Source organism: Carassius auratus, chromosome 26, assembly GCF_003368295.1.
Source record: "Carassius auratus strain Wakin chromosome 26, ASM336829v1, whole genome shotgun sequence".
Lineage (NCBI taxonomy): Eukaryota > Metazoa > Chordata > Actinopteri > Cypriniformes > Cyprinidae > Carassius > Carassius auratus.
Window position 1 is genome coordinate 15,323,583 of NC_039268.1, and position 14,385 is coordinate 15,337,967.

Below are 14,385 nucleotides of genomic sequence, written 5' to 3' on the forward strand. Positions count from 1 at the left end.
CATCCCCTCAGGGAACGTGGAAGCTCCATATCGTCTCCTCTTTTCGCTTCCTCTCAGCTCTATAGCTGTCAGCCCTGTCTTAGATCCTGCCTGAATGCCTCTGTGTACTCGTCAACCGTGCTGGCTCACATCAGCGTGACAGTGGAGCAGAGCACTGCGCCGCCCGTGTCACACTAAAGAGCTTCTGAATAAATCTGTGATCAAACCCAAAGAGAGGGAGAGAGAGACTGATCAAAACCTTTTTAAATAGTGTTCGATACAAACGAGGGTAAAAGCCAAAGCCTCTTTGATGTGACTACAAACGCTTCCTCTGTGTCATTCTGCCGTGAGCCGCCACGTTACGTTATGTTAAACTGTTGCCCCAGCTTTTTTGTGTCATGTGTTGTGTGTTTCCACCTCTTGCCTGCTTGCAGGGCTGCAGATACATGCTGATCTGCCCCACAGACAGGACTGGAGAGGAATCTCAAACCAGAAACATCCCATTTCAAGGTAACCTGGTTGATGCAACTGTGCTCAGGCACTTGCATAATGAGTGATTGTTTGCACTTGATTGCTTGTACAGCCCTTATCCTATAAATTCTTTGAAAAAAAAAACAAATAGAAAACTCAGCCTACTGTAAATATTGAAACGGTTTCTCTTCAATTTAATTCTTCAAGGAAAATATGTAATTTGCAATTGTTAAGATAATGATTGTTTACAAAAATTCCTACATCCTCTTCTGCCGCACTCCTATGTGTTGGTTCAATCTTGCCCCCAAAAAACTGCCATAAGATGGCTCAAACAAATAAAATCATCCCATTTTTTTCAAATCAAACTAAATGTACAGTAGTTACAGTATTGTTCAAAATAATAGCAGTACAATGTGACTAACCAGAATAATCAAGGTTTTTAGTATATTTTTTATTGCTACGTGGCAAACAAGTTACCAGTAGGTTCAGTAGATTGTCAGAAAACAAACAAGACCCAGCATTCATGATATGCACGCTCTTAAGGCTGTGCAATTGGGCAATTAGTTGAAAGGGGTGTGTTCAAAAAAATAGCAGTGTCTACCTTTGACTGTACAAACTCAAAACTATTTTGTACAAACATTTTTTTTTTCTGGGATTTAGCAATCCTGTGAATCACTAAACTAATATTTAGTTGTATGACCACAGTTTTTTAAAACTGCTTGACATCTGTGTGGCATGGAGTCAACCAACTTGTGGCACCTCTCAGCTGTTATTCCACTCCATGATTCTTCAACAGCATTCCACAATTCATTCACATTTCTTGGTTTTGCTTCAGAAACAGCATTTTTGATATCACCCCACAAGTTCTCAATTGGATTAAGGTCTGGAGATTGGGCTGGCCACTCCATAACATTAATTTTGTTGGTTTGGAACCAAGACTTTGCCCGTTTACTAGTGTGTTTTGGGTCATTGTCTTGTTGAAACAACCATTTCAAGGGCATGTCCTCTTCAGCATAGGGCAACATGACCTCTTCAAGTATTTTAACATATGCAAACTGATCCATGATCCCTGGTATGCGATAAATAGGCCCAACACCATAGTAGGAGAAACATGCCCATATCATGATGCTTGCACCTCCATGCTTCACTGTCTTCACTGTGTACTGTGGCTTGAATTCAGAGTTTGGGGGTCGTCTCACAAACTGCCTGTGGCCCTTGGACCCAAAAAGAACAATTTTACTCTCATCAGTCCACAAAATGTTCCTCCATTTCTCTTTAGGCCAGTTGATGTGTTCTTTGGCAAATTGTAACCTCTTCTGCACATGCCTTTTTTTTAACAGAGGGACTTTGCGGGGGATTCTTGAAAATAGATTAGCTTCACACAGACGTCTTCTAACTGTCACAGTACTTACAGGTAACTCCAGACTGTCTTTGATCATCCTGGAGGTGATGATTGGCTGAGTCTTTGCCATTCTGGTTATTCTTCTATCCATTTTGATGGTTGTCTTCCGTTTTCTTCCACGTCTCTCTGGTTTTGCTCTCCATTTTAAGGCATTGGAGATCATTTAAGCTGAACAGCCTATCATTTTTTGCACCTCTTTATAGGTTTTCCCCTCTCTAATCAACTTTTTAATCAAAGTACGCTGTTCTTCTGAACAATGTGTTGAACGACCCATTTTCCTCAGCTTTCAAATGCATGTTCAACAAGTGTTGGCTTCATCCTTAAATAGGGGCCACCTGATTCACACCTGTTTCTTCACAAAATTGATGACCTCAGTGATTGAATGCCACACTGCTATTTTTTTGAACACACCCCTTTCAACTAATTCAACTAATTGCCCAATTGCACAGCCTTAAGAGCGTGCATATCATGAATGCTGGGTCTCATTTGTTTTCTGAGAATCTACTGAACATACTGGTAACTTGTTTGCCACGTAGCAATAAAAAAATATACGAAAAACCTTGATTATTCTGGTTAGTCACATTGTACTGCTATTATTTTGAACAAAACTGTATCTATAAGACAGTAAAACAGAAATAATTTTATTGTCAAGAAATTACAGCCAATTTATGAGGCTCAGTCACTATGTTGGAACATTTCAGTTGCAAACTCCTAATCCTCTTCTTGAATGCCTATTATTAATACGTTTTTAACAATACTTCTATTCAGCAAGGATACATTGAATTTATCAAAAGTGACAGTAGATAGATAGATAGATAGATAGATAGATAGATAGATAGATAGATAGATAGATAGATAGATAGATAGATAGATAGATAGATTATTTCACAATACCACTGTTTTTACTGTATTTTTTATTAAATAAATGCAGCCTTGGTGAACATTAGAGTCACCAAAAAAACTTACACACCCCAGACATTTGCATGGTAGTGTAATGATAACTCAAAGCTCAAAGCAAGGTAAAATTCATTTTAAATATTTTTTAAAGGAACACAAGCACATGTCATGATGTCCGTTTTGTAAAATTTATTCAATAAAATAATATTATAGTCACAGCAGACACAATAACAATTTTTTAATTAAAGCAGCGGCTGTAAAACTGTGGATATAAAATCGTTATTATACTAGCTGGTTTTGTACTATAAGCCATAATTAAAGTGTTGTTACAACCTTAGGTATCCACTGTCAGATTGGAAGAGTCTGACGTTAGCATTGTGTCCTCTTCACCACCCTCAGGTGCCTCCCTGCAAAAGATCAGGAAAAAAAGAATTTCAAAATCCCATGCTGTTTTGCAACAGCGTCTTCTGTCCCTCCAGCAGCAAGTCACAGCTCTACAAGCAGACAAACAAGCAGCACAGCAGCTCGCAGCGGAGCAGAGCCACAGACAAGAGCAAACTCAAGTGCAGTTAGACTCCCTTGTCCAGCAACTCAACACCAGCAAGCAGCTTTCAAAGGTACTGCAAGACCAAAGCATCTCCACTCGCACATTATTTACTCCTGGGGCTATTTAAGGAAATAATTTTTTTATAATCATTGCTCCTTAAAAATATAAAATAAAATAAAAATTAAGCTAAATAGCTACGAGTTTACGTTACGACTTTAAACCTTATGCTTTAAGGTACACAGTAAGTGATGTAGACAGACTTCATGATGCTCATAAATACGTCAGTTTGTTTTCAAATGTACATGCACAGTGTCATGCAGCTGGCTCCAGTTAGACTGAGCAGTTGGAAATGCCGAGCCCATTTGAGATTTGATTAAGACTCTTGAGTGGAACAGGAGGTCTAGATGAACGCCCTAGTATCCAGTCCATCTCTTTTTCCAAAACACACCCTGCTGCACTGACACTTTGCAAGTCTGTGTGTGTGTGTGTGTGTGTGTGTTTGCACATGCCCATTTATGACTGTTTGTTTGTTCGACTCAAAATCTTGCATTATTAATGGAGTGGTGAAAGGGCAGTAGGTTGAGTGCCCCTGCACGCTGCCCCCTGCTGCCTTGCAGTGTGATCACCCTCTTTAATTGGCTAGAGGTGGAGAGTCCAGATTTGATTCTCTTGTCTGATGATGTGATGAAAATCACAGTAGTGTGTGGAACATGACTATGTGTGTAGTTTATGTTCATATGAGAATTTTGTGTCTTTTTTCCTTCTTTGGCTTCTCTGTAAGAAAACTTGACAGGAAATCAACAGACAGACAAAGAACTCTGTAGAGTGTATTGACTAGGGCTGTAGATTGCTTACAAAATAATTAATAATTCGTCACTATTATTATAATTTTTTTTAATTAATTAATAATAATGAATTACATCTAACTTTTTTTGTAACATGTAATTTGTAAGAATTAATATATTTTCACATTCTAGAAATGTGGAAACAGCTTCAACCGAAGCAGCAAGGATAGTATTTCACATATTTGTTTAATGGCTTAACTAAGTACTATGAATGAAGGCCACTATTACCGAAACCAGTAGAAAATTAAGTAACACCTTAGATTATGGAACACAAATTTTTACAAAATTCATTAACAACTCTACAAAAATTAATCAGAAAAGGTTTTTTTTTTTTTTTTTTTTGCCTATAAATACGACAATTTTTGGCAGAATTCAGCACATATTAATGGGCCCATACACAGGACACGGACACATACTGGAAGCATTCACTCGGAAGAAAGTGCAAAAACACAGCACAAAAAAGAACAAAACAGATCGAGCACCAGTCAAGCTGGTTGTTATGAAAATAGTATTCATGCTTATTATGATTATTAGGTTTTTCTACAGGAAATGCAAAATGACAATCTTTGAACTGTGAATCAGATATTGACTGTAATTTTTTCTTATAATAATAATAATAATAATAATAGATTTTATTTATAATGCGCTTTTCTAGAACCCAAAGCGCTACAAACAAATACAATTCAAAAACCACAATAAATGCAATACAAAGTAAAAAGTATAAATCATAAAATATTCATTACAGTACAACACAGTAGAATATTACTGACAGTCCATAAAAGCAATTTTAAAAAGATGAGTTTTCAACAGCTTCTTAAAACTGGCTATTGTGTGAGCCTCTCTAACAGCAATGGGGAGCGCGTTTTATAACCTGGGTGCAGCAACAGAGAAAGCTCTCTCGCCCATAGATTTTAATCTATAGGGAGGTTGTTGAAGAGTAAGGGAATCAGCAGACCGAAGGGAACGAGAAGGCATGTATCGGGTGACTAAGTCACAAATATAAGAAGGGGCAGTTCCATGTATAGCTTTGTATGTTAATGTTAGAGTTTTAAAAACAATACATGACTGTACAGGAAGCCAGTGCAAACTATAAAGCACGCCTGTGATATGCTGACGTGATGGAGTATATGTGAGAATACGAGCAGCTGAATTCTGAATATACTGCAGGCGTTTGATTAATTTAGCAGGTAAGCCAATGAATAGTGCATTGCAGTAGTCAATCCTGGAAGTAACAAATGCATGTATAAGCCTTTCAGCGTCAGGTGAAGTGAGGAAAGGCCTAATTCTTGCAATGTTTCTGAGGTGATGGAAAGCAGATTTTGTAATACTCTTAATGTGAGAGTCTAGTGTTAGATGAGTGTCAAAAATTACTCCAAGGTCACGAGCCTGAGCAGATGGAAGTACTACACTGTCATCCATAATCAAATTAAGATTGCTACCCTTATGAATAGCCGCTGGTGTGCCAATGAGTAGAACCTCTGTTTTAGAAGAATTCAGTTTTAAAAAATTATGGTGCATCCATGTTTTTATTTCCAGCACACACTCTGAAAGAACTGTTGAGGTGAGAGTAGGATCAGACTTAGAGCTGATGTAAATTTGCGTATCATCTGCATAAAAGTGATACCCCAAACCATATTTCCTAATAATTTGCCCCAAGGGAAGCATATACACACTAAACAATATAGGACCCATTACAGATCCCTGAGGAACGCCATGACAGACCTGTCCAAGTTCAGATTTGTTGTTTCCCAAAACAACAAACTGGGTACGATCAGTGAGGTAAGATTTAAACCAGTTTAGTACCGTACCAGTGATACCAAGCCATCTCTCCAGCCTGTTTATCAGGATAAAATGCCACACTGTATCAAATGCAGCACTAAGATCCAACAGGACCAGGATGGTGGAGGCTCCAGAGTCAGCTGAGATAAGCAGATCATTCATAACTCGAACCAGGGCTGTTTCTGTACTATGTCCCAGACTGAAAAGGTTCAAAAAGCTTGTTGGAAGACAAGTGTGAGTGGAGCTGTGCCACAACAACACGTTCTAAAACTTTAGCAAGAAAGGTTAAGTTTGAGATAGGTCTGTAATTAGATAGATCTGACTTATCACATCCAGGCTTTTTAAGGACTGGTGTAATAGCTGCAACTTTAAGGGCTTTTGGAACTGAACCAGTAGTGAGGGAGGTGTTCACAATGTTCAAGATGAGGGGGCAAATTGACGAGAGACATCCCTTTAGAACAGATGTTGGGATTGGGTCAAGAGTACATGTAGTTGTATTCATTGCCATCACTAATTTCAGAATACAATCATTAGTGACTATGCTAAAACTAGAAAATGCACTTTTGGGAAAACTAGGTGGAAAGATCACAGAAACTGCAGAGCAGGGTACCAAACTGATAGACTTATAGATATTTTCAATTTTTTCCATGAAGAAACTGAGAAACTTGTTACACTCCTTTACAGAGGAACAAATTGGTGACTTGATTGGTGCAAGAAGGCTGTTGATTGTCTTAAAAATCTTATTTGGGTTTGCAACACCATCACTAATAATAAATGAGTAGTACTTTGTTCTTGCTTCTTTGAGTGCTTCAGCGTATTGACTCAAATGACCGTCATGCATATGTTTATGAACTGTCAAACCCGATTGCTTATATTGACATTCAAGCTGCCTGCTTTTCATCTTCATAGCCCTTAACTCAATGAAACAACAACAAAAAATCAGATGTTTTTTAGAACATATTTGAGAACTTTAGTACTAACACATTAGGACATATTAGGCAGTGAGGTAAATATTTATATGCATTGAGATGATATACGGCTCCACCAGTGCTAACTTTGGAAGCCATGATAAAAGACAGCAGCCCACCATCAGCTGGAGTTGTGTGGGTTTTGCAGCTTGGGTGTCAAATCTAGCTCTACACCTTTGAATGTAAATATACTTGTGTATATTCATGAGCTCAACTAGCTGCATGCGCTGGCTTTTATTCTAGATAGAATTATTAAAATGGTGTCTCATTCCTCCGCCAAGTCCAAAAAAAACAATCTAAATAAATTTTTCTTGGAACAAATTTTGTTGTACATTATTATCAGAAAATGAGATAAAGTAACACAATATTGTGTATAAAATGTAAGTTTCTCAAAATAAATGTATTCTTAAATGACTTGTTGCATAAAAGTGAAATCACACTCGCTTGAATATCATTACAACAACATGATTGCAGGAATAATATTTTAAATAACTGTCCTTTTAACTTGAAATTTAAATCAATTGCAATCAATTTCTGACCAAATTTGGCCTTTTTTCTGCAATTGTATTTTAACACTTATTATGAGCCAAATTACACACTAAGTCTAAGGACATTACTTTTATTCATTTGCATACTCTGGAGCTTGTTTTTTTCTTTTTCTTCATCTTTCCCCTCTGCGTGAGAATCTGTGTTTCTTCTATATTAGTGTTTGTGTCGGGTGTCACACTACTCTCAGCTCACATCGATCCCTGTGCCCTTTGTGGTCTGGTATCGATCCTTTATTTTGCTCATTTTAATGTCTCTCTCTCTGTCTCTCTTTCTGCCTCTCACCCTCTCTCTCATTATATTGGCTAGGCAGAAAAGACAAAGTTCCTGTGATAAATGAACAAGTTCAATTAAAGCTTGAAGCGAAGTAGTCGTGTTGTGCCAGAGTTGAAGTGTCACAGAGCTCCTGTAGTGATCACACGGATGTCATATGCAGTATTAGCAGAGAATGGATCTCTTATTACAGACTGTGTGATGTATATTAGATGTGTTGAATGGCTTCTCGCTCCCTACATGCACTAGCAGCACCTGATATAATGCATCTGTTGTAGTGTGTGTGTGTTCCTTGTTCTCTCAAAGTGTAACACATGCTCAACAGTGAAGTGACACTTTCATCAGTCAATCACACTACATATCCCTTAGGAGCTTCCAGCTGATGCCTCCCTTTTTGTCACTCACTCCTTCCTTTCTTAAATAAAGAATTAACATATCCTGTTTTATTATGTGCTCCAGCCACAAGCTGGTGCTGTGACACAATAAATGTAGGTGACAAAAGTGCTCAATTTGTCATGAATCTGAGCTCGTGTTACGGATGACAGAGGAACTGCACTTGATGTACTTTGACAGGTTGGACACATTCACCTATCTACCCCCACTCAGGTCAGCTTTCTTGTGGAGACTGCTGTCACACCTTTGAGCCGTTCAGATTAATCATGGTGGTGGGATTAATCATACTGTGGCAGAACCTCTCCTATCATCACGGTGGAGGGACTTGACAGCCTGTTTGACAGGCCGGGCCTGTAATATGCGTAATTTGCAGGTGTAGTCCATGTTCCTCTTTTAGGAAGGGTCAGGATTACCTCAGGATTAGACTTCTATTCTGACAGCGAGGCTTTCAGAGGCTGTTAACGCTAAGCCAAACCCACCTCCCCACATCTCGTCCGAGTTGGGTGAGAGAGACGAGTGTGACTGGATTCTAACAAGCTTGACAGTTTAATTTACTGCTCCAGGTGACTGACTGGTCATGGCAGTTCGTAAATCACTGATCTGTAGAAGCCGTCTACTCGAGCATTCTCACACACAAAAAAATTCTAACAAAGGATTCTTGGGGTCCAAGTAAATTTTGAGAGAAAGAAACAAGAATGCATTTCACTAAATTCTTTTTTAGGACTGTTACATGTTAACTTCCTATAAAAATTAATTAAATGTGGAGCACAACTGTTAAACACATTTAGCAAATGTTATATTACAATTATTGGTATTAATTCATTATGTGTATCACTTAATTTCCATATTATACAAATTATAAAAAATTATAAAAATGTTATAATATAATTTTTTGTTGTTGTGACAGCCCTAGTTTAATTATTCGGAAATAATCCTTTTTAATTGAATTTGTATTTGTCTTTTACTTTTACAAACAATTTGAAAACTTGTGCTTCATAGGACAGCTTATAGGGAACCAGAGGATGTGTCAGTACTGTGTTATGTAGTAGAGCTGCACGATTTATTGTTAAAAGATTGCGATCTCGATTCAGACACCCACGTGATCTAATTTCTAAATGACAATGTTTCCCTGAGTCTGTTAAACCTTAGACAAAGTCTTACCAGATAATTTCGCACTGCCGCTGACACAGAGAGAGCAGTTACTATGTTTGGTTAAGAAACTTCTTCAGCATCGTCTTTTCAGCTACATAGTATTATTTCTGTCTTACAGTCATTTGTATCATCACCAAATCACTAGGGTAAATTTTATGTAATTTATGTAATAGCCTTCAGAAAAAATCTAGTATTCTGATTTGCTGTTCAAAAAACATTAATTATTATTATTATAAAACTGTTTTTTCAGGTTTCTTTGATAGAAGAACACATTCATGTGAAATAGAAATATTTTGTAATAAATTTCTGTATCGTCACTTTTGATCAATTTAAAGGGTCCTTCCTAAATAAAAGTATTAATTTATAAAACACAGCCTACACCGCAAACCCCCTCCCCGACTCCGAGCTTTTGAGTGGTTTCATGTATAATGTAACAAATTCTTATTTCAGATACATGCTGAGCTTTCTATTCTTCAGAGAGTCCTGAAAAAAAAGTACTGTTTTAAATGATGATGATAACAATAATAAATGTTTCTTGAACAGCAAATCAGCATATTAGAATGTTTTCTGAATGATCGTATGTCTCTGAATACTGAAGTAATGATTAAAATATATTCCAATAGAAAGCAGTTATTTTAAATTGTAAAAATAATTTTCAATATAACTACCTTTGCTATATGTTGGATCAATTAATTGTAGGCTTGGTGAGCAGAAGAGAACTGTTTAAAAAACATGAATCTTACTGGTCAAAAACTTTTGTACCGGTAGTGTACATTAAAATGTTTAATAATTCATTCAAATTAATTAAACACTTTTAAATAGACTGCAGTAATAATATTTTGTCACACATTATTTTGTTTAGTTCAGAATCTTGGGAGAATGGTGATTCTCAATTTATCCAGAATCGTGCAGCTCTAGTATGTAGAAAGAAAGCCACATGATCCTCCAGTGCTGGGTCATTTATTAAACCCTCAGATTACTGGAAACACCACCAATGGCTCTCAGTGTGTCTTACATTAGCAAAAAAAAAAATATATATATATATAGAGAGAGAGAGAGAGAGAGAGAGAGAGAGAGAGAGAGAGAGAGAGAGAGAGAGAGAGAGAGAGAGAGAGCGAGCGAGCGAGAGAGAGAGAGAAAGAGAATGCTATATTAAAAGGTCAGAAACCAGATAACAGCAGTTGCATGTTTGAGAAAATGTGTATGTGAGTGGATGTTTTCCTCCAATTTGCCCCATATTGTATGCTGGGTGCAGTGAGAAATCATTATGTTTGGACAGAGGGTGAAGTATCGCATCTGAATATTGTTATAAACTCTGTGGTTTTATTCCCCACACAGGGCTTAATGTTATTCACTTAGTTCTGTGCAGTAACTGTATGTTATGAGTGAGTGAGCAATTAGTCCTAGTGCTCAGCTTTCAGCTTTATGCAGGGCTGATAAACTCCCAAAAAGCACTGTGATGAGCCGACAGTGGCTCTATTAACACTGATAATCAACAGAAAAACGGAGGAATGATCTGCCTCCTTATTAGCATAAAGCTTTAATCAGATTTATGGCTTTAATCACAAACTGCTACATAGTCCAGAGCCAAAAAAAAAATTTATAAAAAAGATTTATACTTATCTGGTCCTTTGTTTCAAAGCTGTTGTAAGAGATCTTCTACATGTGGATTTGTTTGTTCATTGTTTGTGTGTTGGTGAGCAGAAGCAGGCATGCGAGCTGGCTGGTCTGGAGCAGCAGAAGGTGTCTCTGCAGATGGAGTTAGAGCAGTGGAGACGAATACGGCAGCAAACGTCAGTGAACCCCCCTGCCGTAGACCCGGAGCGCCTGCAGGCCCAAGTCAAACAGCTCACTCACCGACTGAAGGTCTTACAATTATGTTCATTTCAGTAGGTTCAGCTTATGTATTTGAATGATAGATTAAAAAGGAACCTGTGGGAATTTTAGAATCAGTAATTGAGGATAAATATAAATAGATATTGTATATGACACAGACTTAAGAAATCACTGTTTTTGGAAGTATTTTCTTTGTAAAGGCCTAAACAAAATGGATCTTTTGCGTATGTATAACTCTTTTGTATTTATTATTTACATTTGCATTTACTTATTTAGCAGTCACTTTTATCCAACGCAATTTATGAGGAACAAAGCAAGCAATATATCACAGGCCAACAATATTAGCATATAATGTCAGTTTTATTAGAAAGCAAAAATTGAAAACAAGGTATATATAATATAATATAAAATAATAAATATAATAATATATATAATATAATATCAATAAGGAATAACTAATGGTGGGCCATTGAATTATTGATAAATAATGCACACCTTGCAGCGGAGTGCGTGTCCTCAGGTGGATACTATTTTTCAATAATTCAACCATCTTAAAATATTTAAGAATGTTAAATAATTTTATTATTTGTTTATATATCCTTTGCAATAGTTTCTCAACCATTTTTAGACTATAGTATGGTGAGAAATTTAACCCATTGTTGAAATTTTATATAAAAATATGAACCATATTATTAATTAAATATATTAAAACAAAATAACATTTATACTCTTTTACCTTATCCCACCACTTTCTGCTTTAGCTTTGTAAAGTGGAGCATTACAGGTATTTGCTAAAGCAGTATCTAATTGCATTTTGACACATTTTATGGAGGATGAGGACTGTTTCATGTGAGAGTAGCCTACAACATGATGTTTTATTAACAAATTTCGGGAAGAGCATGCACAGATTTTAAACGTGGCCAATTCACTATCAGTAACCACACCATATATCTAACCTCCTCGACAGAGAACCATGCGCAGATAATCAACGTGGCCAATTCACCATCAGTAATCACATAATCTATCCAACCACTATAAATAACCATGGCAGCCTTACCTTCATTCTCTCGAGTCTTTCAGCATACCTTCGCTGCCCTGACTCCTCACTGTTGGCCCATTCCGATTGGGAGCGCTCAGCGTTCGGGCCGATGCCAAGCTCGGAGTCCTCTCCCTGGGCAGCACGCAAAATACTCATACTATTCTTCTCACTTTATTATCTGCAAGGTGAACTCATAAAACCAGTGTCTGTTTCTATAAAGTGGGCATAGGCGGCGTTTCATGTATATGCTTGTGGGGGAACACTTATATATATATATATATATATATATATATATATATATATATAAATGTCCTACATTTCATATATTTATATAACATATATTCAACATTAAAATACATAATATATACATTTATTTAAAAAAAAAAAAAATTCCGAGAGTACGCACAGAGGTTTTTTTTTTGTTAGTTTTTTTCTAGCAGTGAAAACAACTTAAAATAAGCAATAATTTTTGCTCATAAAGGTAAGAGTACTACATTATTCTAAACTATAAAGGGTCTAGTTTTATTTGTGTGCACTCACAATATCAACAATATGTTGTGTTTTTATAAAATAAAGTAAAAAGTGCTTTCTGCCATCTCAGGCTTGAACAGGAGCCCTTCACAATGATGAACCTAAACTCAGCGAATTGCCTCACAGAAATTATACATATTTATATTTAGAAAGCTTTAAATTACTACTTTAAAACGAAATAATTCTATTTGAAAATAGAAAGACTTTCATTGTTTAATCTGTGCATTTCTGTGTAAAGGAAGATAGATGGATTTTATTATTTATACACTCTGTTTATTGAAAAATAAAGACATGCATGGTTTGATGGCCAGAACATACAAACAAAAAAGCTGAAACTTGAAACAAAGTTCAAACATGCATTGAAATGTAAGATTTGACTTTCTCCATTTGAACAGATTTTTTTTCTCTCTCTCTTTTCTTCTTTTCTTTTTCTCCCTATAAACAAGTTTTTGGTCTATAATATCAGCAAATTGATATATGGGGTCTGGCACTGCTCTTTATATTTTTGTGTTGGTCTCAATGGTAGTGTCATGTTCAAGAGACAGGAGAGTGTGTGTGGGTGTGTGTTATATGCAGTCAGGATGTGTGCTACATAAACGAGTCCTCCATTCCTTTCAACTTAAGACAAGGTGCACATACAAATATCCATCATTCACATGATCACAGGCATCCCACAAACTCAAACTGTCGTCAAAGTTTTCAGTGTGCCTCTTACATTGACATACATTCACAGAGTTTGAACAAATCTGCCACTAAATAGATCAAAACCCAGTATAATAAATAATGCTATATATGATAAATATACAGTGCTACAATACTTAATATAAGATTTAGTGACAAATAAAGATGTCTGAAATGAAGAAAAGGAGAAATGAAAAAAAGTCTACTTCAGAACGCATTTGTCATTGTCATTGTATTTTCCTATTTTTAAAAAAAATTGTTTAAACCAATTTCTACAAAATTTAGATCAATGGTTCTAAACAAATGACAGATGGAGATTAACCATTAAGTAATTTTTTTTTTTCTTGATTTGATTTATGATATATATATCATAATCATTTAATAAAATATATGTTTTTTTTTTGTTGTTTTTTTTTACCTCAAAGATCTGAATAAAAAATTAAAGTCACATCATTGACCATATGCCTATACACAGGACATATGTAGATGTGTATATTTCTGTGAAACAGATGTGAAACAGCATCCACATTAAGCATCCCGATAGCTCAGTATTCATAAATGAGTCCTGCATGATGGGATATCAGATGATAGGATAAATGTGCGACTCTTTCTCTCCACAGAATGCCAGCAGTGAGATGAGCAAACACACTGCTGCTAACAAGAGCCTGAGGGCTCAGTTAGATGAAAGAGATCAGACACTGAAGGAACTGCACGAGAGGTAAATGCTTTCTATCCCCTCTCTTTCTTTCTTAGTCTTGAGGTATTCTCACTTCTTCACCCTCTATTTCTCTTTCTCGTGCTCTGGGTCATATTTGCAGTGTCTGATTCCACCATGTGGCAGACTTCAACACCATTCGTAGATTTTTAAAACCATGAAACTGGCTGCGTATAGAGATACATACTAGAACACAGAAAGAGATGGTGACGGGCTGTAATTTCCTTCCCATGTAGTTATACACTATCGTCATAAGATGTCTTGCCCTGGGCACCGAGTCTGACAGTATGTTGTGTTAACTGGTTGCCTTCTCTCTGTCTTTTTTACTTCC

At 36.5% G+C, this 14,385-nt stretch overlaps 1 protein-coding gene across 4 annotated transcripts in view; it reads left to right on the forward strand.

Moving 5' to 3' along the window:
* cntln (centlein, centrosomal protein) overlaps nucleotides 1-14,385 on the forward strand; it is a 144,168-nt gene that overhangs the window by 114,427 nt on the left and 15,356 nt on the right. For all 4 annotated transcript variants that reach the window (XM_026204410.1, XM_026204408.1, XM_026204407.1 and 1 more), the window contains 4 exons: nucleotides 414-489; nucleotides 3,149-3,366; nucleotides 10,957-11,118; nucleotides 13,960-14,057. In XM_026204410.1, the coding sequence (XP_026060195.1) occupies nucleotides 414-489; nucleotides 3,149-3,366; nucleotides 10,957-11,118; nucleotides 13,960-14,057 (554 nt within the window). The remainder of the gene's footprint in view (nucleotides 1-413; nucleotides 490-3,148; nucleotides 3,367-10,956; nucleotides 11,119-13,959; nucleotides 14,058-14,385) is intronic.